Raw genomic sequence first — 26,522 nt, 5'->3', positions numbered from 1 at the left:
CCATTTTGTATATCTTCCACCTTGATATGTTAGTCCCTGTACAGCTGCATTCTGGAGATAAGTTTCAATAGTCACAACCCTCACTCCACTTGGTGACGAAAAAGCAGACCACCCTAGCTGCCAATGAGGGTAGTCCTATCCATAAATGGGACAGCATCACTAACCGTCCAATCAGTTTGAAACTATAACCGTGCGTACCAAAATGCCTTTGTAGTAGCCAATGAGTAATTGCCAGCCTCTTTCAAAATTCGCTCCGCTCGTGACCCTACAATAGACCCCTGCTTCCTCTGTTCGGGGCTCTCGCTATCTGCCATTGCATTGGTAGGTGCGGTGAGCCCAGACTCCCATTTGCATTTGCATCAGCTATCTTTGGATTCTTGGAGGCTATGCTCACCAAGTCTGCTGATCTTGCGCACAACACTTGCCACATAATTTCTGATTATCTATCTATTCTATAAACAAGTGAGGGGCTGTTCACAGTATTCACTGTCACAAAGGGCTTCTGACACCTTCTTCTTCCCAGAACCCTCCCTGACGTGGGTGAGATTGTTATAGGGCAGCCCCGACATTGAACAGGTTGCCTGCCTGTGGGTCCTCACCCACGCGCTTACAAGGGACTTATTAATACTCCACTACAGGCACACACAAAAGGTTAATAAGCGGTTTATTTACAAGGGAAAAGGAAATAAGGAAAATGTACAACTCAGGGAGAAAATAGGGAAATAAAGTCTTTAATGCGTCCTACCCGATCCGCCAACCTGGAAACCCAAAAAGCACTCTCCAAGTTGGCCAGACACTGCGAGCTGGCGGAGAGTCAAAATGGACCCCCCCTCAAAGCCCACGTGTCTGGCTTTATACCCACCTGGCTGCTTAACCCCACCCTCAGGTCCCAGCCACCTTCCCTTCGGTGGTGATGGGATTTGGAGTTCCCAGTGTCTTTGGCTTTGGCCTGGGGTGGGGGTGGAGTCCACAAAGCCGGTATGGAATTAGCTTTAGGACATTCTTTTCCCCCTAACAAGATGATAGCTCTCCAGACCCCATACTGCCATTCCTGGCCGCCCCCGCCTGTGTAAGCTTCGTGAGGGGCGCCACGAGACGCACAAGAGGCGCAAGGCCCTGATGGGAGATCGCCAGGGAAGAGGAATGAACTGAACACTCAGTCTCCCGACAGCCGTAGGCGCCCCTTGGGGCGGGGGCGTGCCCCGTATCCCTCAGCCCGCTGTCAAAACCCCGCCCAGCGCGTGCTCGGGACGCAGCATTCGCGGGGCTCGCCACGGCTCCCCGACGGGAAAGAACGAGAGAAACCTGGGGTAACCCTGGGCCAAGCAACCGCTTGGCCTTCGAGGGCTATCACGGGCCCCCGCACGAACACAAAACGCCCAGCCGTCAACCCTGACGCAGCCCCTCCGCGCCTGCGAATGACGTACAGCCGCTACCGGCGCCCCAGCCAATCCAGGGCCCGTTTTAGGTCGCCCCACCCGCCGTGCGCACGCACGGACTTCCCCGACCGGCACTCATCCCGCCCACTCCCGCGTGCTGATCGCTGCCTTCTGATTGGTGGGGGCCGTCTGGAGGCGGGACCGGGAGAAGCCGGCTGGGGTACGGGCAGGGGTTCGGGGCCAGGCTCTGCTGGCGTCTGAGGGGGCTCCGAGTCCTGGGTGAGTGCAGTTTGAGTGGTTGCTGGGTCCCGGGGAGCCAGGAGTGCACGGCGGACAGAAGTGGGGTAGCGCCTGGCTGGGCCGAGAGCCCCTTGGGAGGTTGGGGGCCCGTCGGGACTGGATGGGGGGCGATGCCCGCGGGGGAGGCCTGGCGGGCTCGGGCCCGACGGGTGGGCTAGGCCTGGCCGGGCGTCCCGGGAACGGGCCTGGCGCCTTGTCAGGTGGGGAAACCGCGGCCTGCGCGGAGATGGGCAGAAGTTTGTGGAGTAAACGCCGGGACGGAAGACTCGCCGATGGGGCGGCACGGAGAAGCCTGTGGAGGGGCGCGGGGTGACGTCAGAAGCCGGAGCCCGGGCGTCCGCCGAGCAGGGGCCGTCCCTGGCCGTCCGCGGTAGCGGCTCCTGAGCGGTGGGTGAGGAGGGCTGGGGAGGGCGCGCGCTCGGCCCCGGAGGCCGGACAAGGTCACAGGGAGAGTGAGGGGGAGAGTGAGGGGGGGAAGTTGAGAGATTGCGGGCCGGGCGGAAAACCACGCGACCTTCCCGTCCGCCGCTCGCTGTTCTCTGGCCGAGCGTTTCCTCCGCCCCCGTCCCGGGCAGGTGCGGAGGCCTCGGGGTCTGGGGGAGCCTCTGCGACGGCCTTGGCTTTCCTGCCTCAAGTACGCGCCCCAGTTCGAGATGCGCAAACATGCAGGGGTGCACTGGGACCTGCCGGCGGGCCTCGACCTCAGCACTCGGGGTTCTCTGTTATTCCCGGGGCGGGAAGCTGCCTTCCCTCTCGAGAGGAACCCCTGCGGGAGGAGAATAGGCTCCCGGGAGTGCCCGGGCACTTTCCAGCCTGACGGCCTCTCGGTTTTGACAGATTGGAGCGGTGCCTTGCCCCATCGTGAAGGAAGCGGGGGTCGTCCACCCGCACACCGGGGGCTTTCTTGCTTCCCTCTAAGTCAGAATCACTGGGAGTAGGGAGAGGATTCTTAAAATGAACCCTTGGGCCCTGCCCCCAGACCCTCTGAATGAGAATCTCCAGGGTGGGGCCTCGGCAGCCATTTTAAACAAGCTGACAGGTGATGATGCAAAATCAAGGTTTGAACTATTGTTTTAGGTAGTAGTTTCTGTCACCAAAATGACAGACTCTGAATATCCTTTAGTCTTTTGCATCATCCGGGCAGCTCATCTTCTCTTACCCCTTTTCTAAGATCCCAAGTATTTGGATATGTCTTTAAAAGGTTACAAAATAACTCCTGGCTTCTAAGTTGGCTTTGAATATCTGATGGTTCCTGCCTCTTTGCACCTGTTCAACTTTCTGACAGAGAGCTGTCAATTGTTGTAGGTGAATAAGAAAAAAATATTAAAGGAAAATGTAGAACTTGCGCTGGTGAAAAAACTTTTCAAATCACAGTTGAAGTTGAATGAATTAAGTTGGGAGAAGTTTCCATTTCATTTTTTTAAAAGATGCAGGCTTTTGTTGAGAAATGGATTTTAATATTTCTCAGATTATATACCAGCATCATAAAAATGTGTATGTGTGTTGTTCTTTTATAGACAGGAGACAGCCATCACCCCTCCCTCTTTTGAGGAGGGCAGGGAAATCTTTTGCTCAGGTCACCTGTTGGATAGTGATCCAGATGTGAGATAATTAGAGAAAAAACTACCAACTTTCTTGCTTTTAAAGACAATTTCCAAAAGACTTCTTAGTTTTGGAATAATTAAGACAAAGGAAGAAAACATGCTTTATATCTGCAAAAGAAGGTAATTTTTTTAAAGATTTTTTTTATTTATTTATGCATACAAAAACTGGGGTACAGGCCAGAGGTGTGGGGAGTGAGAGGATTCACCAGAGACAGAGTGGGGAACAGAGCAGGCAGATTGACTAAAGTACACTGCTGAGGGGAACAGGGGGGAGTCAGGAGAGGTCTGCTGCACTGTGTGGGTTGCTCCCTGGCTGGCTGGGTATGGAGCTGGTGCTGCAGTGGCTGCGGATAATTTCATAGGTTGCGTCTTAACCGTTGGTAGCACCAGAGAGGCCCCTTTAAAATTTATTCAACAGACATTCAGTGGCATACTTATTACTTGCATGGCATCATGCCAGGCATTGAAGATAATAACTAGGGTAGGTGTAGCCCCTGACTTAAAGGATTCTTGCTGGAAAAATAGTTACACAGGCATTTATAAATGCCTGCCCTCCTTAAAAGAGGGAGGGGTGATGGCTGTCTCCTGTCTATAAAAGAACAACACACATACATATAGAGAAAGTATAGGGACTGCATAACCAAAGCACTTATCCAAAAAAAAAAGCTTTCCAGAGGCGGTCAGTTGAAATAACCTGAAAAATGGGAGGAATTAGCCAGGACTCCCTTATTATATGGATAAGTTTACAGGCAGGTCAACCAACTATGAAGAAAGAAGTGTTACATAATTACTCTGACTAAGTTAAAAATGAATTTATTGACTCTTGATAAAATGCTTATTTCAGGTGACTGAAAGAGGAGAATGGCGCTTTTGGTCCCTGTGATAATGGAAATGAATCTTTTTTTTCCCCAGACACTTTAGTCATATAACTATAGAGCTAGTGACTTTTTCTTTTGTAACATTTCAAGAAATAAATTATAAAAGAAAGTAGAGAATTTTAAGAGGGATAACCAATGTATATGAAGTATATAGGGGAAGGATATTCTGAAGCTTAGAAGATAGTTATTAAGAAGATCCCCAGGGGTAGTTTAATGCTACAGTAATATTAAAAAAATAACCATAGATCATAAAAAGCTAAAAAACTGTTATGTTCATTTAATATAAATAAATAGCTTTTAAAAGGAGGCTTTTCTAGCATAGTATCTAAAATAAAGTTTGGTCCTTTAAAGGAATAAATAATGAACTAAGTAAGTTGCTAAGTAAATAGTATTAGAAATTCTGGTTGTTAAGAATAACTGTAATCTTGCTCAGAGACAACCACCATCGATAGGAGAGGTAAGTGTAATAGGTTAGAAACTATTCAGAAGTGAAAACCGAAGTAGCACATTGGAGAAAATAAATCTGTCTTTGAAGTTAGCCAGTTACAATTGAAAGCAATAAAGATTATACTTAACTATACTTTAAAATGCTTAGTGTGATTTTTCAACGTGATATTGAAGAGATAGTAAGGAGAATCAGTTTGGTTTGAGTAATTTAAAGTTACCTAGTTGAATATAGTATTTTAAAGGAATCGATTGTGTGGGAGAATAAACATTCAACCCTCCCTAAATGTGACTAGAGATTAAAAATACAGTTATTTTCTAAGAATATTTTTAAAAGTTCATGGATAACATACCAAATTTTTATGGAAACTTGGATTATCTTAAATACATCCAGTCATTTAACATTTTAAATGCTTTTAATTGTAAAACTTTCTGGAAATTCTGTTTCAGGAAGATTCTTCAATCACAATGTCATCCAACCAGGACATTTCTCTGTCTTCATATGATGAAGGTCAAGGATCTAAACTTGTTCGAAAGGCTAAAGAGGCACCATTTGTCCCCATTGGTGAGTTTGAGGGTCTAATAATCAATCTTTTGTAAGCTTTAATCTATTAGAAGTGTGGTCAACTCATACAGCACATCCTGAAAGCATGTATTTCCTAATATTTTATCATATGTTGATATTTGCTGGTATTGGTTCAACTCTCATTACAAAAATTCTCTTGCATATTCAGACTTCTTGTTTTAGTAAGTCTTATTTTAGTGAATATGTTGAGACCCCCAAGACTGCCTAGTCTCAGTGGTTTGTGAGGAGGACTCAAGACTCAGAAAAATATTATACTCGCAGCTATGGTTCATTATAATCTCTGCTGTATTAAGTTATTTCTTTCAGGGAAGGAAGTAGGACGGAGAGGAAGAGGTCCCCTGGCACTCTTTTAAAGGTTCCAGGAACCCACATTTTATTTTTTATTTTTTTAAAGATTTATTTATTTATTTATACAAGCACTGGATACAGTCAGAAGCGCGGGAGGGTGAGAGAATTCACCAGAGCCAGAGCGGGGAGCAGAGCAGGCAGAAGGACCGAAGTACACTGCTGAGGGGAGCAGCGGGTGGCAGGAGAGGTCTGCGCGCCATGTGGGACCCTCCTCCGGTGGCCGGGGAGCAGCCAGGGATCGAACCGGCGCCGCAGAGGCTGTGGGCAGCTTCGCAACCCAGCGCTCAACCGCTGCGCCACCGGGGAGGCCCGAACCCACATTTTAAAGATGATCTTAACTTTCTGAATCTGCTACTGTTTGCTATCAGTTATGGATTTTGGCTCTTAGGGGAGGAGAATTAAAAACTTAAATTGTATGTAAACTGTGGTCTGGTAAAGCATTCTTATAAAATAGAGAAAGTACATTCGTTTTTTCATTTTTTTTTTAAGATTTATTTATGCATATAAGAACTGGGGTACAGGCCAGAGGTGCAGGGGGTGAGAGGATTCACCAGAACAGAGTGGGGAACAGAACAGGCAGACTGACCCAAATACACTGCTGAGGGGAGCAGCAGGTGAAACAGGAGAGGTCTCCTGTGCCATGTGGGTAGCTCCTTGGCTGGCTGGGGATCAAACTCATACTGCAGAGGCCACGATTGCTTCATAGTGCTGTGTTAAACCTCTTGAGCCACCAAGGAGGGCCCCGAGAAAGTACATTAGTTGATAATAGAATATCTTGGTTCCCTGCCACCACATATGCAGCATACTTGAAACTTTATTTTACAGGAATGGCGGGTTTTGCGGCAATTGTTGCATATGGATTATACAAATTGAAGAGCAGAGGAGATACTAAAATGTCCGTTCACCTTATCCACATGCGCGTGGCAGCCCAAGGTTTTGTTGTGGGAGCAATGACTCTTGGTAAGTTCCTTCAGGTAATTTTCAGATAGGTTCCCAATTAATGGGTTTCTTTGCAAACAAGCAAGGTAGATACTGACTTTGAAGCAGTTTCAAAATAGCAGTTATATTCATTTTCATGTAAAAATCAATTGTAAAACAGCTCATATAGTAACATAGTTCTTCTGTGATATATCTTACTAAGGTTTTAAAAGAGAAAAAAATCTTACTGGATTTATCATTTCATTGAAGAGTCTTGATATGCAAATAAGGTTATAGTATGATCCTATTCTCTGGGAGAGACATGTGATTGCTATTGTATTGAGTTCTTGAAGGTTGAAAAGATTTTTTTAATGTAGGTATTACATACTTTTGTTGAATTTAATTCATTGACTTTATCTGGTATTCTGTAGCAAGGGTGACTCCTTTTATAGTTGTCAGATAAATATTGCTTGTTCTTTCAAACAAATATTTAAATAGCCTGAGTTAGTCACTTTATCCTTGATCTACTTGGGAAAGTCTATAAGAAGAATTTTAGAAATGTAAATTATTTAAGAACGCAAGAGTGAAGGCATCTTATAATTTTGTTCCTCTGTAAATATTGCATGCTAGCAATGCTGTTACTTTTATTTATTTTATAAACTGTTTATTTTCTTAATATTGAAAATACTTAAATACTTAATTTGCATTCTTTCTCTTTAGGTATGGGCTATTCCATGTATAAGGAATACTGGGCAAAACCTAAACCGTAGAAGAGATCCTGTGTTGGTCTTGGTGGTACTTACTTTAATTAGACATCTCATATTGAGGTTATATGATTGTATTGAAAGTTATTTGAACGGGTCAAACAATAACACGGTAATTGGAATATTGACTTCCTTTCTTGCAGACTTGATTTACCTGATAATGAAATTACTAGTGAGTAGTTTACTAGCTGGGTCATTCAGGGGAGTCAAATTAGCACCAAAAAACATGTAAGCGCTTGATGGTGGTAAACCATTCACCTTCTAAACTTTTCTGATGAAATCAGTTCTAAATAAGACAACCGTCCAATTCTAAAGTACTCCCAATTGCTATAAGATATTATCTACCCCAGTTAATTTAATTTGTTCCTGCCTGCCTCATGGACTGAGCAGTACTTCAGTTTTTAGGTCTGGTTGGCTCTTGAAATAATAATGTAGTGCATGGATTGTGCCATCATAGGCCTTCCCCCCAACTGAAAATGTGTGTGTGTTTAAACCAAACCTAAAAAGCTGACAAGAACTGCCTTATTTAAAAAGTATACTTGTAAACGTGAAAAAAACTTAATTATGGGTTCCAGTTTAGCGCTTTTGTAATTCAGAATTATATTTTTGCTGCTGTTATTTAGAATAGTTTTTAGATGTCATCTTAAAACAGAAGTGTATTTTAAGCCCTAATTTAAAGGTAAATGAACAATACTTTTTCAGTGTGCCGTATGTTTATTTCCTCTGTAAGAATCATAAATGCTAAACTAAAATTACTTAATGGAAGTGGTTAAAGCAGGTTTGATCCAATGTTATATAAACTTTGAGATACTACAGAATGCTTTATTGCATTTGTGATATTCTCTTGTCTCACCTGAATTTACATTCCATGGTGATACATGGTAAATGTAATGTGTTATTAAAGTAAGTGAACACATCCGATATCTTCTGTTTATTTCAAATTAGAAAAATAAAACATTCCTGAAAACACCATAAAAGTTAATTTTCAAGAAAAGATAGAAACATTTCGTACCTTTGGTAGGAACCACAGGTAAAGAATATCTACCAAATAGGAATAATAGCTAACATTTATTGAGCATTTTCTATGTGTCACACATTGCTCTAAGCATTTTTCATCTGTCATTTAAGATCCTAGCAACCCTAAGGAGTTGCTAGTTCACATAGCAAGAGATTTGGGACATGAACAGGTGAAATAATCCAAGGTCGCACAAGCTCAAAAGGATTATAGGTCTGGACCTGGAACCTAGGCACTGGAGAGGTAGGTCTTTCATAGTGATAAAGAATTGTAGTGTTAGTCTTTGTGGAATTCATACTGGAATACAGCCGGTGTCACAAATTAATAAAACGAGACAAGAAGTCTTAACTCACCACTGACTGTATAGCCAGCACCAAATCAGTGTTTACTCAATCTTAACTAACTAAAAACTTAAGGTAATTTCTATAGTCCTGTCTAATAGATCTTTACATGGGTCTGTGAGAAAGTACTTTAAAAATGTAAGATACAATCAAAATCAACAAACAACTATGAACCAGAGATACTCTATGGGGTGTGGGGGATGGGGAAAGGAGGGATAAGGGTCAGAATAAGGGGGTTGTAATTGTATGGGGAATATAAAAATAAAATTTAAATGAAAAAATGTAAGATACTACTAGGATCTGTTTTCTCAGCTTTGAATAGGTGTTATAGGAAACGCTTATAGGCAGTCCTTAAAATTGTTTCATGAAGCTTCTTTTGGAACAAAATTGAGAAGTTTCGGAAAATTATGCTAATCAATGAGTACATTATTTTGTTTAAATACTAGTTTAAGAGACTTGAACTTGAGCAAGACAGGAAGGAGGTTTGAGAGATAACAATTGAGCATTAATTATGTGATCAAGAGAAATTGAGCAGGGGGCCTCCCAGGTGGAGCAGCGGTTGAGCGCTGGGTTGCGAAGCTGCCCGCAGCCTCTGCAGCACCGGTTCAATCCCCGGCTGCTCCCCGGCCACCGGAGGAGGGTCCCACATGGCGCGCAGACCTCTCCTGCCGCCCGCTGCTCCCCTCAGCAGTATGCTTCGGTCCTTCTGCCTGCTCTGCTCCCCGCTCTGGCTCTGGTGAATTCTCTCACCCTCCCGCGCTTCTGATTGTACCCAGTGCTTGTATAAATAAATAAAAATAAATCTTTTAAAAAAAGAGAGAGAGAAATTGAGCAGGGTTGCCTGCCTAAAGGAGAGAATGGGAAATCAAGGTTGTTGAAGATGGACATCAGGTCATGGAAGTACTTAAAAGTATCTCCAGGGGAAGTGATAACTAATTTTTATTGAATCGGACCTCATTGGGTTCATGGTTCTGGCACTTACTATCTGTGTAGTCATCGTTTCTTCAAATAAAGTATGGACCATAGCAGGGCCCAAGGTTGTTGGGGAGAGTAAATGCAGTGATGAATGTAAAAGACAGCTCCTTTATGTGAGTTCATGGCACTAAAAGCATCGGTATACTCAGATGGTCAGTTACCACTGTTAGTGTTCAAGCAACAACTTCAGAGCTTGTCAAGGAAGCCTGGAATTGATTTAATAGAAAGCATAATGGATACTGGGTATAGCATGCAGCAGGAACATCTGGCTGGGGGACCTTAGCCCAGGGTTAGAGTTAGAGAAAGTATCCCTGAGGAAGCCGGGGTCTACCTTAGGTAGATATGTTTATCCTTGCCCTCCCCTCTCACACCGGCCGCCCTACACACACACATTGAGAGAGTCCTTGCTTTAATAGCATTATCTTATGAGGACATTGGTATATGGTTGCTTCCAGGTCTCTCTTCCACTAGTATGTTTGAGCATATGATCTTTCCACCCAGAGCACCCGTCATTGGTGCCTGTCTAAAATGGGTGTTCAGTAAGCGCTTGTGAGTAAAAGTAGGTTTTGGTTTATTGCATTCAGGATCCTGCTTTCCCCAGAAAGCATTTATAATTAATGTTGAACAGTGCCATCTGGTGGTTAGAGTTGGAATTTGACACCACGCTTCCATGTACCCCTAAAATATATTCTGCTTCTGTGCCAGAGTCAGAATTTTCAAGAAGATTGGCCATGTCTTTCCTCTTGTCTCACAGATGAGGAAATGCTGCTGAGAGTTTCAGGAACTGTTTACATCCCCATGTAAACCTCCAACTCACTGCAACATATCTATTAGGCCAGAACAAAGTTGAATGAACATAGGAAATTTTAAAATTCTCATGAGTCTGAGAGCAGAAATACCAGTTATTTACATGTCACACTTTTGAAAGCTCTTCAGACGGAATGGGAAAAATTTGAGAAAGGAAACCAAACGTACCATCCATGCATCCTAGCTTTTTCTTAAAGAGCCTATTTTCCCCTGAGTCACTGAAATTTGTAAAAGAATTTGTTTTTAGCAAGACAAAAGGTGAAAGTCCAGTAGTGGAAGGTGATTCTAGAGTAGAGGCCCATGTCCAGTTGGTCCCCTTAGAGGAACCTAGGAAAATATCCTCTCTAATATTCTGGATCCGGTCTTTTTCCTTCCCCAGTTGAACTGAAATGTCACAGAGTAACTAAAATTTTGCAATGTAAGGAAATGCTGTCATACCTTGTAGCTGGCCTGTTATCTACATTGAGCTTGTCTACCCCAACATCTTTGCTTATGCTCTACTCCTTTCTTGAATGTTCCCCTTCCCCACTCCCAGTTTGGTTAAATTTCCATTTAATTTAATTTTCTGATATATACCATAATTTAAGTGCACACTGTAAAGATCAAAATCAAATTCTACTTTTGCAAAAGGTTCTCTGAATTCTCTAGGCCAAATAAACTTGCCCTTTTCTCAAATCTTGCCATATTTGAGTTTAAAACAAAAAAATACGTTCTCTACTGTGATAATACTTTGCTTTTGTACAGTGCTTTGCCCTATATAATAAATGCTTAATACTCTTCCATTAGTTCCTCACAAAAATTCTGAAGTATGTATCTTTCTGACTTTAGTAATAAGGTAAGCTCTAATTTATTCAAGGTCACACAGTTAAAAGTTGGAACTTAACCCAGACCTGGAGGCCATGGTCATGTTGGAGAGTTTGCACGGTGAAAGGGAAGGCAGGTATATAAAGGATTGCCTGCTCGAGTGATACTTCAATGCTTTCCTTCATTTCCACACTGCACCCCACTCAACTCTGCAGGTCCCAAGTCCAATAATCTTGCCTGATAATACCATAGCTGCTTTATCTTCAGACTTTTTCATATATAAAAACCCTCAGTCAATATTTGTTTTGGCGTTTATTAGGAATCTCAAGAGATTACTGGGGAGATGATAAATTTAAAACAAGTGCAGGAGGCATTGGGAACCAGTCAACATGGGAGGGCCTCCGTGGTGGCCCCAGGGGTTAAATACCGCGCTATGAAGCACTATGAAGCAATCCGCAGTCTCTGCTGCAAGAGTTTGATCCCCTGCCAGCCAGGGAGAAACTCACATGGTGAGGCAGATCTCTCCTGTCTTGCGCTGCTCCCCTCAGCAGTGTGTTTCAGTCAGTCTGCCTGTTCTATTCCCCACTCTGTCTCTGGTGGATCCTCTCACCTCCCACATCTATGGCCTGTACGCAGCTCTTGTATGTATGTAAATAAATCTTAAAAAAACAGGGGAGACGGCAGCTCTTACTGAGACCAGGTGACTTGCATCCAACCATTTTTGTGTGTGTGTGTGGGACCCTCGCCGGCGGCAGGGAGAACGAACCGGTGCTACAGAGGCTGCTGTGGGCAGCCTCGAAGCCCAGCGCTCAACTGCTGAGCCACCAGGGGAGGCCCTATCCAACCATTTTGAAAGATCTTGATATGAGCCAAGAGTGAGCCATTGAGAAATTGGGGTGGGGAGTGAGGGATAGAAAATACATTACCAATCCACTGTGCTGAGGGCTTGGGGGAGAATCAGGGTAAATATCATCCATCAGAGAGGACCCTTGGAACTAAGGATTAGTGAATCTTGGCAGAACATTTTGTCTAATTTTGAGAAACATTTGAAACATACAATGAGATCACCATATGTGCAAACACATCTTGGGCAAAATAGATATGTGGATCAAGTAAGATTTGACTTGTTGCCAAAGTGATGTTAACCTAAAACGAGAAGTGTACTCAGGGGAGTCTGTCACAGGATGGTGACTCAACAAAGAAAGCCCAAATCCATGGTGAACTGAAGAGAACTGGCAGTGTGCACACAGCACCTTCCAACAAGAAGGAACTTGAACCTGGAAAAAATGAACAGTTTTCATCTATGTGGGCACTCCTAGTTGTGAAATAGAATAGTAGCACTTATTAACCCTGGGTCAAAAATAACTGCAAGGCTTGCCTCTGCTCTGAATCCATGTTCACAATATGTTCCTCATGACTCTCTTGGTCCCGGGGGGGTATCTGACTCTTGGAAGGGAGGGGCCCTGGATATAGGCCACATAACTCCTGGCTTAGTGTTCTGGTTTACATGGCAATCACTTAATACTATGACTGGCCAACCCCAAGAGACACTGATAACATAATGTCCAAGTGAGAGTTTGGACCTGCAAAGCTGAGATCCGTAAGTAGAGAGCTCTGAAATGGGGAGAGCCAAGCGGAGCCTTAGTTTAAAGTTGTAGCAAAGCTTACTTCCATTTTGAGGCAAAACAGCTAAATCTGTAAGGATACATGATAACTGAAGAGCACTTCAGTTTGCCAAGCATTTTCATGATCTATTTTGTCATAATAATGAGGCTACTATTGTGCTATTTCAAGAAGAAAGCTGAGGTTTGTGACTCATGACTAGTGTTGTTACAGGGCAGCCCCGATACAAAATGGGGTGCCTGACTGTGGGTCCTCACCCGCGCGCTTAAAAGGACTTATCAATACTCCACTGCAGGCACACGCGAAAGGTTAATAAAAGGTTTATTTACAAGGGAAGGGGAAATGAGGAAATGTACGGCTCAGGGAGAAAAGTGGGAGACAAAGTTTTAAATGCGTCCTACCCGATACCCCGATCTGGAATCCCAATTGGCACTCAGAACACCGCAAGCCAGGAGCCATGAAGCCAGCGAGAGAGGGAGAGAGCGAGCTCCGCAATGCCCATGTGTTTGGTTTTTATACCAACCCTGGCTACTTAACTCCACCCTCAGGTCCCAGCCACCTTCCCTTTGGTGGTGATGGGATTTGTCTTTCCCAATGTCCTGATGGCTTTGGTCTGGAGTGGGGGTGGAGTCCACAAAGCCTGCATGGAATTCGCTTAGAACATCCTTTTCCCCCAACAGTACCTTTGTATAGAACTAAATACACACAAAAATGAATACAACTAAAATTGGGGAGCAACTGAGTAACATAGGTGGATTACATCAATGTCAATACTTGGGTTGTGATGTTGCATTGTAGTTCTGCAAAATGTGGCCTGTCCACATGCTCCTGCATGTCTGGGGTGGGGGGTGCCACATACACCTGCATGTCTGGGGGTACACATACTCCAGCATGTCAAAGAGATGAACGCATCCTGAGGAAGAGAAAAGCAACTGAGGGCCTCCCTGGTGGCGCAATGCTGGTGAGATAGGACAAGCTAGGGTTATTAGGCAGTTTTAGGGACAGTGCAGGAGGGGACCTCTGAAGAATTTAGGGAGGCTTCAGAGATAAGGACAAGCAAGGAAATGAAACCAATTCCACTGGGAAAAACAAACATCCTAGCACCACAGATAATCTTGTTAAGGATGGTCCTGGTTTTCTTCGGATGATAAGATAAAGTGTAAAGATGCTCACCGGGAGGGCTAGACCATAAAGATAAAGATATAACAAATGGGGAAAGACAGACCTATTAGATAAGGAATGTGAAGATCTCTCACTCAGTAGCAAATTAAGTGAGACAGCCGAAAACTGACCAATCACAAAGAGACTGGTAGAGCTTTAGAATAATCAGGGAAAGAAAGTATATATTCCCTGAGACACGACTTCACTTGGGCTTCCTTGCCCCTCCCAGGCCTGGTTCCCTGGCCTGGGAGTCCCACTTTATTTCTGCTCTTTTTCTCCTCAATAAACTTTTTTGTCTTTTAAACAAACCTTGCCTGAGCGTCTGCGAAGTTCCTGCTGCGGCTTCGTGAGACACCAACCCGTGGGGGGTCTAGTGGCCGGGGCTCAGCCCTGCCCTGCAGTCTGGGATCCGTTCCTGGCTGGGAGACTAGGCCTGACAATTCCGGTATCACTGGGAGCCACGCTACTCATGTCGTCTGACAAGGGTCCAGGCATAGGATAGATTCCTAAAAAGTCAGGAATCTCGTTAGCTGACTCCTGCTAGATTCTCATTTGTTTATGGCTAGTTTCTACCATTGTTAAAATACGCATTTAAAAGTAATTTGAGAAAAATTTCAAGAACCATTTGCTTTACAAAGTAATCTTCATTATGATAAATTATTTTATTTATTTTATTGCTCTTGTAGTAAATTTAATAATCTGTGCTTATTTACACATAATATGTTGTGAAATTATTATTTTCATATATCCCCTACCCCCTCCCCAACCTAACCAGAAACTGCAAAAATTTTGGGTCAACAAACAATAAAATTTCTAAATTTCATAAAAGATAAAAAATAAATAAATAAATAAATAAATAAAAGTAAAACTGCAAATGCTGTTTGATCAATTACTGAATAACCAATTTGATGGCAAATGGCACTGCATGATACAAATATTTCATTATTTATAAAATTAGTAATTCTCGGCCAAAAGGCAGTAATTCAACATTTGGCCTTACATTAGCAAGTGAAAAACTTCCGAGAACAAAAGGCTGTAAACGTCCCTCGGCCAAGTCTTTGATATGGATTTGGGGTCTTTTGAGGGAAGGGCTAAATGGAGAAGGAAATTCTTTTGCCTTGAAGTTAAGAGATAGCAGCTGGGTGGCAGACGCGAGCCATGCTCCAAGTGTAAGAAAATTCCTGATAAGCCAGGAGGCTCCATAGCCTGCTAAATTCTTCCTGTTTGTTTAAGGCTGATTCCCCTGGAGGTGACAATTGGTACGGTAGCTGTTAGAGTTTGCATTCAAGAATAAGTCAACAGCAATTTTGTGACTGGTTGAGCTAATAACCATGGCAGCACTAATAATGCACTTGGAAATAGTCAATGTAGCTGTTAGAGTTTGCATTCAAGAATAAGTCAACAGCAATTCTGTGACTGGTTGAGCTAATAACCATGGCAGCACTAATAATGCACTTGGAAATAGTCAATGTTACAACTACTGATATGTCACGTATTAACTATTCTAGAAACCAAAAGCTATAACCATCTCCAGCCCTGCCTCCGATGAAATATTTGTAGTTCTTTAAAACAACAATCAGCAATCTTACAGAAAAAGGAATTTTCCCTTGCTCTTAAAGTTAGATATGGAAACTAGGCTGACAAACTCTTTTGTTAGATTAGGAGAATTCCTCCCTTAATTGAGAACTTGGGGCTAGGGAAGAGTAAGTGCAGCTTGTCTGGCATTGACACCCTCCAGGCCCTTGGTTCCTTAATATTGAATCAATATCTTATTAAAACAATATAGTATTAGATAATGATTTCTATATAAAAGCCTCCCGTTTTTTGCTTTAATCATATGGTTACAGGGCAGGGAGAGGGGCAGCCCAAACCCAGCAAACCTGCCTATTCTGAATGGGTTCTGCCATCCGCTGCATCAACACAAGTCATGACACTTTAATGGGAAGGACTTTAATACAATTAGGAAACAATACAGGTAAGGCAAAGAATCTAGTTTCTAAATCAAGCACCCAAAGTTACGCGTCCCCTCATGGGTAAAACGCCATCCAAATGGGATTGGCCCAGAGCAAGGCCCCAAAGCCTGCTGAAAGGTTCAGCACGGTAAAGAAAAGGAGAGTCAGGCTGAATTTCTCAAAGGGAGGGAAAGTTTATTGCGCCCCAGGCGGGCCTCACACATCCAAGGTGGGGGTCAGTGAAGCCGCGCACTTTGTTAGGGGAAAGCAGGGTTTTATAGGGTAAGGAGGGGTCAGGTGGGAAGTTGGGTTCGTATGGCGGGAAAAGTTTGTAGGGCGCGAAAAGTTTCGTGGGGCAGGTAGAGGTTCTTTGTCTGAGAAGAGACTCGTAGGGGGATGGGGGAGGCTCATTGTCTGAGTCCTCCAGGCAGGTATCCGCATTCCTGCCCCCCAGGTGGGCTTCCCAGTGGGTTTTTGCATTCCGGCCTCCTACATGGACTTTTCATCTGCCACAAGTCTAAAGCATCTTCCAGTGGGGACCCAGAGAAAAGGATCAGAAACAAGACAAGCCCAGAAGGAAAAGAGCAAAATCAAGACAAAAACAGTCATTGTCACCTCCCCACGGGTCTCACCCACATCTGTGTCACCCAGTCCACAACCAAAAGGCAAGCACAGTTTCTTTACGAGTCTCTCCATTCCATGTGCCTCCTCCAGATCTCCTCCTGGCTCTCCATCCTGCTTCCTTCCTTGCTCAGTCTCCTCTGCAGCTTCTTCTCTCCCTGCTCAGCTCCACCCTCCATTTTGGTGGGGCAGGGAACCTGGAACCCCCCCCCCACTTTCCTGGGGACCACCCTGTTACACTATGGTTATATGTTAGTCTAAACATTATAGGTTAGTTAGAAAAAATCCCTTTGTCTCCCTTCCCCCAGGTAACTTCCTGCCCTTTGTTTGCCCAAGCCCTTAGTTGATAGTTCACCATGGTAAACATAGAAATGTTACTTTCAGTCACGTAAGTTTTTGCTAGTAATAAAATGATTGTTTAAGATAAATGACTGTTCTAAGAACACTTTTGTTTAGCAACTGTGCCTTCTTCAAAATAAAGAATGTTACAACCTCTGCTGGAGGGCAAATAAACCCCTGGCTGTTCTAGAGAAAGAGGTAATGATTGTTATCTTCCTGCTCTAATACATATTCTTATGTACTCTCACGGTTTGCTTGTAATGTATAAATAAAGGGCTGCTGAGACCCTCAGCAGGATGATGTCTGCACCCTGATCAAGTGTTTGAATCTCCTCACTCCCTTTTCCCCTCAACCCTCAGATTCGTCCATGCAGTCTCATCCTTACAGGAACCCCTGACCCCACGACAGTTTGCTGGAGCTGGTTTCTGGCAGTGCAAGGGGTTAAGACACGACCTATGCAGCTATCCGCAGCCACTGCAGCACAAGTTCAATCTCTGGGCAAGGAGATACCCACATGGCACAGCAGACCTCTCCTGACTTGCCCACTGCTCCTTTCAGCAGTGTATTTCAGTCAATCTGCCTATTCTGTTCCCCACTCTGTGGTGACTTCTGTCACCCCCCACACACCTCTGGCCCAGTTCTTGTAGGCATAAGCAAATCTTTAAAGAAAAAAATAAGGAAAGGAAAAAGCAACTGAGATGCCTGAAGACTTGCAAGATTTAAAAGCCTGGAAAAATATTTGGAGAGCTTCCTTAGCTCTCCTTATCATAAATTTGCATTCTACCACCATATATATGTTGAATAGCATAGTAACGTAATTGGGAATTGCCTTTTTTTATTTTTTAAGGGTCTACGTTTTCTACTTTGAAAATAAACCGTAGTCGTTATGTTATAGGACAGGGAGAGGGGCAGCCCAAACCCCGCAAACCTGCCTATTCTAAATGGGTTCTGCCATCCGCCGCATCAACACAAAACATATGACACTTTAATGGGAAGGATCTTTAATAAAAACTAGGAAACAATACAGGTGAGGCAAAGAGTCTAGTTTCTAAATGAAGCACCCAAAGTTACCCATCCCCTCGTGGGTAAAACTCCATCCATATGGGGTCGGCCCAGAGCAAGGCCCCAAAGCCTGCCACAAGTCTAAAGCATCTTCCAGTGGGGACCCACAGAAAAGGGTCACAAACAACCGGACAAGCCCGGAAGGAAAAGAGCAAAATCAACATCAAGATAAAAGCTGCCATGGTCACCTCCCCACGGGTCTCACCCACATCTGTGTCACCCAGTCCACGACCAAAAGACAAGCGCAGTTTCTTCACGTGTCTCTAGGCTCCATGTGCCTCCTCCAGGTCTCCTGGCTCCATCTTGCTTCCTTCCTTCCTCAGTCTCTTCTTGCAGCTTCTTCTCTTCCTGCTCAGCTCCACCCTCCCTTGGGTGGGGCAGGGAACCTCCCCCTTTCCTGGGGACCACCCTGTTACAGTTATTTAAATTCTCTACTTGCAAAAATGAGAACACAACCCTCCAACTCTACCCCCCAGATAGGATCACTTTTTCTTTCAAAATTCCTATGTACTCCCGTCTTGTTTCTGTGCCTACTTTTGTAAAACAACTTTATTTCGCAATTACTATATTGCGTTTTTTCTTTTCACTCGCCATCACAACATAAACTCTCCCGCACATTTTGCAAAGACCTTGCGAAGGGTGACATCTTCCCGGCCCCTGCAGGCCTGCGGGTCGTGCACCTCCGCGAAACAAACGATCAATGTCAAAGCCTCAGCCGACTGCGCCCTCCTGGGTCCCAGCCCACGCTCCTAATCCCATTCCGCCCCCGCCTGGTCCTTCTGCGCCTCCGTCCCTTGCCGGACTCCCAGCGCCCTCTCGGCTTCCGTAGACCGGTGAGCCGTCACGCGGACGGCGTTGCTGGTTGCCTTGGTGACGGTTGCTAGGGGCAGCGCGTGCAGGCGTCCAGAAGAGGTGCCGGCGCGGCGGCGGCCGTAGAGCGGCGGAGAGGAGTGACCGCTGTAAGTGCGGGGAAGGGCGGACGGGCCCGGAGCCGGGGGACCCCGCAGATGCCGGGGGTTCTGATCCCGACCCCGGCGCGCACGCTCGCCCGAGAGCCCCGCCGCGGGCCTGATGCTCGCTGCATGCCCGGCGCCCGGCGAGAACTCTCTGAATCTTCACGCACAGCCCCCTCCCCGCTGCAGGCCCACACTTATTTTCCGCGCGGTCCAGGGCTTGGTGAGACTCAGAGAATGGGTCACCCGACAAAGTCACTTAGCTCAGGAGACGGCGTAGACAGGCGCGCGAACTCGGGTTGCCCTGACCAGCGCCCCCTGCTGGCCGCTGCTCGCCCCACGCCGAGGGTCTGAGCCTAAACGAGCGACCTTGCAGCCTCGGTGCACGCTTCCTCCTGCCGCCCTGCCAGCCCCCGCGAGACGCAGGACGCTCAGAGCAGTTCCGAAACTGCAGGCTTCGCAGCGAAAGAAGGTCACAGCATAATTAGAAGGAAGGTATACAGATTTCCTATTATCCCCTGCTGCTACACAGGACATCAGTTTACCACTAGGGTGGGAAATTTGTTGCAAGGATGAACCTACTGTTAATTTACATCAGGGTTCCCTCGTGGTGGTGTGCAGTCTATGGATTTGGACAAATGTGCAATGAAACGTAGCCACTGTGGTGTCATGCCTAGTACTTTCACTGCCCTAAAAGTCCTCTGCATTCCAACTAGTCATCCCAGTGCCTGGTAACCACAGACTTTTGTATTGACCAGTTTTGCCTTTTCCAGAATGACATATGGTGGGATTCACAGAGTATGTGGCCTTTTCAAGACTGGCTTCTGTACTTAGCAATATGCATCTAGGTTTCCGTTGTGGCTTTTCGTGACTTGATAGCATTATTTCTTTTCTTCACTGAATAATATTCCCTTTTATGGGTATACCAGTTTGTTACCATCCATTTAAGGGTATCTTGGTTGTTTCTGATTTTTGGTAATCATGAATAAAGCATCTATAATCATTTCTTTGTAGGTTTTTGTGGACATAAGGTTTCAACTAATTTGGGTATCTGTGATTGCTAGATCATTTGGTAACACTATGTTTAGCTTTGAAAGAAACCACCAATCATCTTCCAAACTGACTGTACCTTTTTGCTCTCCCATCAGCAGTGAAGGAGAGTTGCTGTTGCTTCAGATCCTTGGAAGTATTTGGTGGTGTCAGTGTTTTGGATTTAGCCATTGTAATAAGTGTGCTGTGGTATCTCGTTGGTTTAATTTGTAAATCCTGGTGACAACTAATGTTGAACAGCTTTTCTTATGCTTATTTTCCTTCTGTGTATCTTCTTTGATGAGGCATGTATGTGGGTCTTTCTCCACTTTTATTTTTTTAAAGATTTATTTATTTATGCATACAAGAACTGGGGTACAGGCCAGAGATGCGGGGCGTGAGAGAGATTCACCAGAAACAGAGTTGGGAACAGAACAGGTGGATTGACTGAAATACACTGCTGAGGGGAGCAGTGGGTGAGACAGGAGAGGTCTGCCGCTCCATGTGGGTTTCTCCCTGGCAGGCCAGGAATTGAACCCGTGCTGCAGAGGCTGCAGACAGCTTCACAGTGCAGCGCTCAACCCGCTGTGCCATCGGGGAGGCCCTTGCCTTTTTACTTTCTAAGCAACGCCTTTTGCAGAGCAGAATTTTTAAATTTTATTTAGTCCAACTTAGTCTCCCACAGCTGTTACAGAATCAGGTTTGTCCTAAATCCCAGATTCTGTGTCAGCTTGGACCAAACTATTTGTACCTGGTCCGGACCAGCAGCATCCAACACCCAGGCTGCATCCCAACCGACTCCCCAGAAACATGGCCCACACCTCAGCACCTTTCAAGCTCCCAGGTGGTTTGGTGGGTAGTAGGCCAGGGACCACAACTTGACATGCTGGTCACAATCTTCAAGTTGTTTTCCCAAATCATTGATGACCAAAATGATTTTTTTTTAAAGATTTATTTATTTATTTTTACAAGCACTGGGTGCAGTCAGATGCGTGGGAGGCTGAGAGAATTCACCAGAGCCAGAGCAGGGAGCAGAACAGGCAGAAGGACTGAAGTACACTGCTGAGGGGAGCAGCGGGCGCTGCAGGAGAGGTCTGCGCGCCATGTGGGACCCTCGCCGGTGGCCGGGGATCGAACTGGCGCTGCAGAGGCTGCGGGCAACTTCGCAGCCCAGCGCTCAACCGCTGCGCATCGGGGAGGACCCCAAAATGATTTTTAATAGCTCATCCTTTCATTCTCCAAGGTAACTCAGATTGGACAATGAAGTATGTGGCTGTCCTCTCTCAGGAGACTCACAGGATTATCTGGTTTTTATACTGTAATTAGTTATATATTCAAATAATAGGCTCAGCAGGGTTTCCGTCAATCTCTAGACACCTTTTCAAGTGAAATTTCTTTAAATAGGGTCTCCAGTGCAAGCCCAGCTCACTGCCTAGCTTTATAATAAAGTTTCATTGGAATACCGTCACACCCACTCATGTACTTAATTGTCTGTGGCTACTGTCCGCCACAGTAACAGGCTACATCGGTTGCAACAGAAACCATATGGTCCATAACACCTAAATTATTATCTAGCCCTTAAAGAAAAAGTCTGATTTTACCTAAAGTTACAGCATGGAGTCTAATTGTTAAGTTACAGTATGTCCCTGGGTATCCCATCTGTTGGTGTAACAGGGTGGTCCCCAGGAAAGGGGGAGGTTCCCTGCCCCACCCAAGGGAGGGTGGAGCTGAGCAGGGAGAGGAGAGGATGCAGAAGAGACTGAAGAAGGAAGCAGGATGGAGCCAGGAGACCTGGAGGAGGCACATGGAGCCTAGAGACACGTGAAGAAACTGCGCTTGTCTTTTGGTCGTGGACTGGGTGACACAGATGTGGGTGAGACCCGTGGGGAGGTGACAATGGCAGCTTTTATCTTGATGTTGATTTTGCTCTTTTCCTTCTGGGCTTGTCTGGTTGTTTCTGACCCTTTTCTGTGGGTCCCCACTGGAACGTGCTTTAGACTCGTGGCTGGCTTTGGGGCCTTGCTCTGGGCCATTCCCACATGGATGGACTTTTACCCACGAGGGGACGGGTAACTTTGGGTGCTTCATTTAGAAACTAGACTCTTTGCCTTTCCTGTATTGTTTCCTAGTTTTATTAAAGTTCCTTCCCATTAAAGTCTCCTATGTTTTGTGTTAATGCAGCGGATGGCAGAACCCATTTAGAATAGGCAGGTTTGCGGGGTTTGGGCTGCCCCTCTCCCTGTCCTATAACATTGGGACACACTGGGGTGGAGACTTTTCATTTAGTGTTGCACTTTCAGCAGAGGGGTCCAGGGGTTGCTGCAGTATGACGGGAGGGTCAGTCACCAAGACCTTTCTCAGTTTCCAGGATTTGACGGAAGCACTCACAGCGTCTAGAAGCGCCGTTAGAGACACAGTCTGTTACGGTGCAAGGATGCAGGCTAAAATCTGCTCAGGGAGTCGGCACTTTGTTTTTTGTTGTGGTTTTTTTTTTTACATATTTTATTTATTTTAAAGATTTATTTATTTATGCATACAAGAGCTGGGGTACAGACCAGAGATGCAGGGCATGAGAGGATTCACCAGAGACAGAGTGGGGAACAGAACAGGCAGACTGACTGAAGTACACTGCTGAGGGGAGCAGCGGGTGAGACAGGAGAGGTCTGCTGCGCCATGTGGGTTGCTCCATGGCCGGCCGGGGATAGAACTTAGATTGCAGAGTCTGTGGATTGCTTCATAATACGGTGCTTAACCACTTGCACCACCAGGGAGGTCCCGGGAGTCAGCAGTTTGGACAGAGTCCAGGAGACACCAGGCATAAGTTTCCAGCTGTCCTCTCCCAGCGGAGTTGTGGGAACAGTGCTGACTTCTCCCAGCGGCAATGCCTGGTATCTGCATGGCACTTTGCCAGCCGGGGAGACTCACCCAAGCCTTAATGGCCAGGGAATTTATTGTGAGGGGCAAGAGGTAGGGAGTAGTGACATGGACATGGCTGGCTGGCTGCTTGCTTCGCTAACCTTAGTCATTCAGTCTCCCACCTTTCCAGGGGTCAAGCTGGAAAGGAGAGAAAAGTGGGAACCAAGATCCAAATCATAACATCACTCTATTAGCACAGACTATCTGGAATGGTCCAAGGCCCCCAAGTAAATAAATACACTGTTAATAGGCAGAATATGCCAGAAGCTTAGAGTGTCTTCCCTAGAAGCTGGTCAAGAGCCAAGCCTTTTTTGAGAATGTGCAGGGTATGGACAACCCAGACTTGCTGAGTTAATCCTTGACTACACACTTCCTCTTCCTGGGCAGAGCTGCCTGGTGAGGAATCCCAGGTGACTGGCTCCTGCCTTCACTCAGCAGGCTCAAGGGCCAGATAACAGGTTCCAGTCCTGGCACATTAGGCCCACCTGCAGCTCTGAGTCCATGCCCAGTATTCATTCACTCCAAGCTCATTGACTTGGAACCTCTAGGGGTGGAGCTGGACATCAATATTTTTAATTTTATCCCTAGGTATTCAAATTGAGGCAGGTTTAAAAACCACTGGGTATAGGCCTTGGAACCACCCCAAGTGGACAGGATGGAAATACATATTTTAGAAAGGAAATGAAACACTTGAGGGTGTTCTCCCTGCAGGATCAAGTTGGCCTGGGGATACCAGCAAGATTAAGCCTGGGGGGTAGTATAGGAACAAAGGCGCAAGTTAATATAATTAGCTCAAACTTGGCATCAGAAGGGAAAACAGGCTGGAAGGAGAGGCTGCAGCCAAATCCTCCAAAGCTTTTAGTGCCTTTGGCCTTCATTTTGTGGCTAATGGGCATCTACTTAAGCTTTTTAGCACAAGGGTGTGGCAGGCTCTTAGCTGTGCTTGGAAAGGCAGCAGGACTGCAGGATGAGGGGAGAGAGGGGCAGCAAGGGCTATAGGGAACTTTTGAGCAGTACTAGCAAACTGGATGGTGGGTAGATGAATTGAGTTGGTTTAAGGCAGGGATGTGTCACGCTTTAAAATCGTGTTTAAACTGCTTTAAACATGGACACATTTAAAAATTACATTTTCTAGGGCCTCCCCTGGTGGCGCAGTGGTTGAGAGCAGCCTCTGCAGCGCTGGTTCGGCCAGTGGCGAGGGTCCCACAAAAAAAAAAAAAAAAAAAAAAGAATTCCATTTTCTAGGCTCAATTCTTCTATTTATGCAAAGTTCAAAAACAGACAAAGCATCTGGAATATGTAAGGTACTCTGACCATTCCATGAGAAGAAGAGAGCACAATTTAAAAATGGGCAAAAGATACAAATAGACATATCACAAAAGATCTACAAATGGCATCAGCTCCTGGAAAGATGCTCAATGTATTTGTCATAAGGGAAATGCAAATTAGACCCACGTTGAGACACTACTCCATGGCCACTCAGATGACTTACCTGCAGACTGCCCATGCAGAGTGTTGACCAGGATGTGGAGTGGCTGAAACACTGCCTGTGGGAATGGAAAATGGAAAAAGCCACTCTGGAAAACAACTTAGCACTTTCTTATAGAGTTACACATAAATTTCCCTAATAACCTGGCATTTCCAAGAGAAGTAAAAACATGTTCGCACAAAAACTTTATCGTATATGAATGTTCATAATGCTTTTATTCCTAATAGCAGACAATGAAAACAGCTCCGATATCCAATAACTAGTGAATGTATGAACAAATCGTGGATGAACAAATAGCTGCGCAGTGAAATACTCTACCTGGCAGTAAAAAGGAATGAACTAAGGATACATGCAGCAACAGGGACGCATCTCTAAAGTGGAGTGCTAGGCAAAAATAAAAAGGAAGGAAACTTGCCAGACACAAAAGACTACCTGCTCTGGGATTCCAGTTACATGGAATTCTAGAACAGGCAAAATGATGGTGAGCAGGGAAAAACGGTGAATGGTTTGTCTGAGATTGGAACTGGCAAGGAGACTGATTACAAGGGGCCCAGGGGAACATTATGGAGTCATGGAAATGTTCTACATGACAGTGGAGGTGCTTTATACGATGTGTGTATGCATCAACATTCATTTGCACACATAATATTGATATGCTTTTTTTCTGTGCAAATTATATTTGAATGGAGCTGATTAAAAAGAAAACACCAGGGCCTCCCCGGTGGCGCAGCGGTTGAGCGCTGGGTTGCGAAGCTGCCCGCAGCCTCTGCAGCGCCAGTTGGATCCCTGGCTGCCGGGCGAGGGTCCCACATGGCGCCCAGACCTCTCCTGCCGCCCGCTGCTCCCCTCAGCAGTGTACTTCGTCACTCTGCCTGTTTTACTCCCCGCTCTGGCTCTGGTGAATTCTCTCACCCTCCCGCACTTCTGACTGTACCCAGGGCTTGTGTAAATAATCTTTAAAAAAAAAGAAAACACCAAATTCTTCTTACTAGTGCAGGTCAGAACAGTGGTCCCCACTTGGGGAACAACTGACTTTAGGAGGCACAGGCAGCCCGCTCGAGGAATCTGCCTTAGGTGGCCACCTCACAGGTGCATACCTCGGTGGAGAGTCATATGCTCAGGATGTACGCACTTTTTACTACAGGTAAATTACACCTCAATTTAAATTTATACCTCAAATTTTAAAAAGTAGAAATCCTAGAAGTTGGGATTTAATTGCCCCAGGGACATGGACAAGCACTGTTACATTTTATAAGCTCCGAGGAGATTCGATGGTTCTGTTGTGCACTGTTGAGAATCACAGCTTTTGGGGACAGGAAGGAGTCCAGCGTTTTCTGAGTGACGGGGAGTATTCTGATGCCACTCTGCATCTGCGGGAGGGCACTCAGCTCAGCTTGGGCTGTCAGGGAATGTAAGGTGAGTGTGGGAACTTCCCCACGGACACACAGGAGACTCCAGGGTGGGGGGCTGCTGGCAGCCTGATTACCTGCTGAGCACTCTCTGGAAATACACACCTTGAGGAGTTTGCTTCTGCTCAGACTCCTTGTCCTACTCCTAGGGCAGGATGGCAGCGGATGACAGCTCGCAGGACACCTTGCGGCGCCAGTTCAAGGCCATGCAGGAGATGCAGCACAAAAGGTTGCAGATGCAGATGGAGAAAAGGAAGGAAAAGGAACTGAGCCTCAAAAGCAAAGCTGATGACAAAGAGGAGTCCTTGGAGATTTCCAGTGGCCTCAGCCTTCTCCAGGCCGGGGAGCAAAATTTGAAAAATGGCTTTGCACAGAGGTAAGTGCAAGCCCTCCCTCCTCGGATTCTGCAGGGAGAGGGCAGTGTGGGAGAAGGGTCATCGTCGTCCGGTTGACTACATGTGTGTCCCGAAGCTGAGTCAGAGCTTTTGACACAGCTCGTTATTGAAGACTCTGGCAGCTGATAGTAGAGCTTGACTCCCGAGACATGATTTGAAATGAAACATATTTAGAGACCATTTAAAGTCAAACTGAATTTTTTAAAGTCACCAAGTTGTAGCTTACTCACTTTCATTTTCTTGTGCAGTTTTGAAAACTGTGTTTGACTGACTGGTGGATCCTCCGTGACCCCACCACCAGATCTCAGGGACTGGTCTCCTGAGCCAACTTCCCTTCCTTGACTCACAACCACACCCACACATGCCCGCCCTCAAGAAGCCATTGGTGGGTTCCTTACCTTTTTTATAGA

At 45.5% G+C, this 26,522-nt stretch overlaps 2 protein-coding genes across 10 annotated transcripts in view; both read left to right on the top strand.

Annotated features, from left to right (window-relative positions):
• Positions 1-1,579: 1,579 nt before the first annotated feature.
• Positions 1,580-8,776, top strand: HIGD1A (HIG1 hypoxia inducible domain family member 1A). Of its 4 annotated transcripts, XM_054693504.1 has the most exons (5): positions 2,011-2,066; positions 3,197-3,403; positions 5,056-5,170; positions 6,365-6,499; positions 7,178-8,776. In XM_054693504.1, the coding sequence occupies exons 3-5, from the start codon at positions 5,074-5,076 to the stop codon at positions 7,225-7,227; spliced, it is 282 nt and encodes a 93-aa protein (XP_054549479.1). In that variant the 5' UTR covers positions 2,011-2,066; positions 3,197-3,403; positions 5,056-5,073; the 3' UTR covers positions 7,228-8,776. The 4 variants fall into 4 exon arrangements, with proteins under 4 accessions (XP_037382887.1, XP_037382893.1, XP_054549479.1 ...); XM_037526990.2 differs by lacking the exons at positions 2,011-2,066; positions 3,197-3,403 and adding an exon at positions 1,580-1,658; XM_037526996.2 differs by lacking the exon at positions 3,197-3,403 and having other exon boundaries at positions 2,009-2,066.
• A 10,077-nt stretch (positions 8,777-18,853) lies between these two features.
• The window catches only part of CCDC13 (coiled-coil domain containing 13), a 40,908-nt gene continuing 33,239 nt past the window's right edge, over positions 18,854-26,522 (top strand). For 4 of the 6 annotated variants that reach the window (XM_037526969.2, XM_037526964.2, XM_037526947.2 and 1 more), the window contains exons 1-2: positions 19,235-19,369; positions 25,867-26,093. In XM_037526969.2, coding sequence (XP_037382866.1) covers positions 25,873-26,093 — 221 coding nt within the window. In that variant the 5' untranslated portion in view covers positions 19,235-19,369; positions 25,867-25,872. Of the gene's footprint in view, positions 18,881-19,234; positions 19,370-25,866; positions 26,094-26,522 lie in introns of those variants that run through there. The other 2 variants (XM_037526955.2, XM_054693422.1) reach the window with 2 other exon arrangements.

The sequence above is a fragment of the Talpa occidentalis genome, unplaced genomic scaffold, assembly GCF_014898055.3.
Source record: "Talpa occidentalis isolate TD23 unplaced genomic scaffold, MPIMG_talOcc4v2.1 talOcc4.10, whole genome shotgun sequence".
Lineage (NCBI taxonomy): Eukaryota > Metazoa > Chordata > Mammalia > Eulipotyphla > Talpidae > Talpa > Talpa occidentalis.
This window is presented reverse-complemented; position numbering and strand designations above follow the sequence as displayed.

Coding starts and splice junctions, on each gene's coding strand:
- HIGD1A (XM_037526990.2), top strand. CDS start 5,074: ATGTCATCCAACCAGGACATTTCTCTGTCTTCATATGATGAAGGTCAA. Junction 5,171..6,364: donor GGCACCATTTGTCCCCATTG/GTGAGTTTGAGG, acceptor TTTATTTTACAG/GAATGGCGGGTTTTGCGGCA. Junction 6,500..7,177: donor TGTGGGAGCAATGACTCTTG/GTAAGTTCCTTC, acceptor CTTTCTCTTTAG/GTATGGGCTATTCCATGTAT.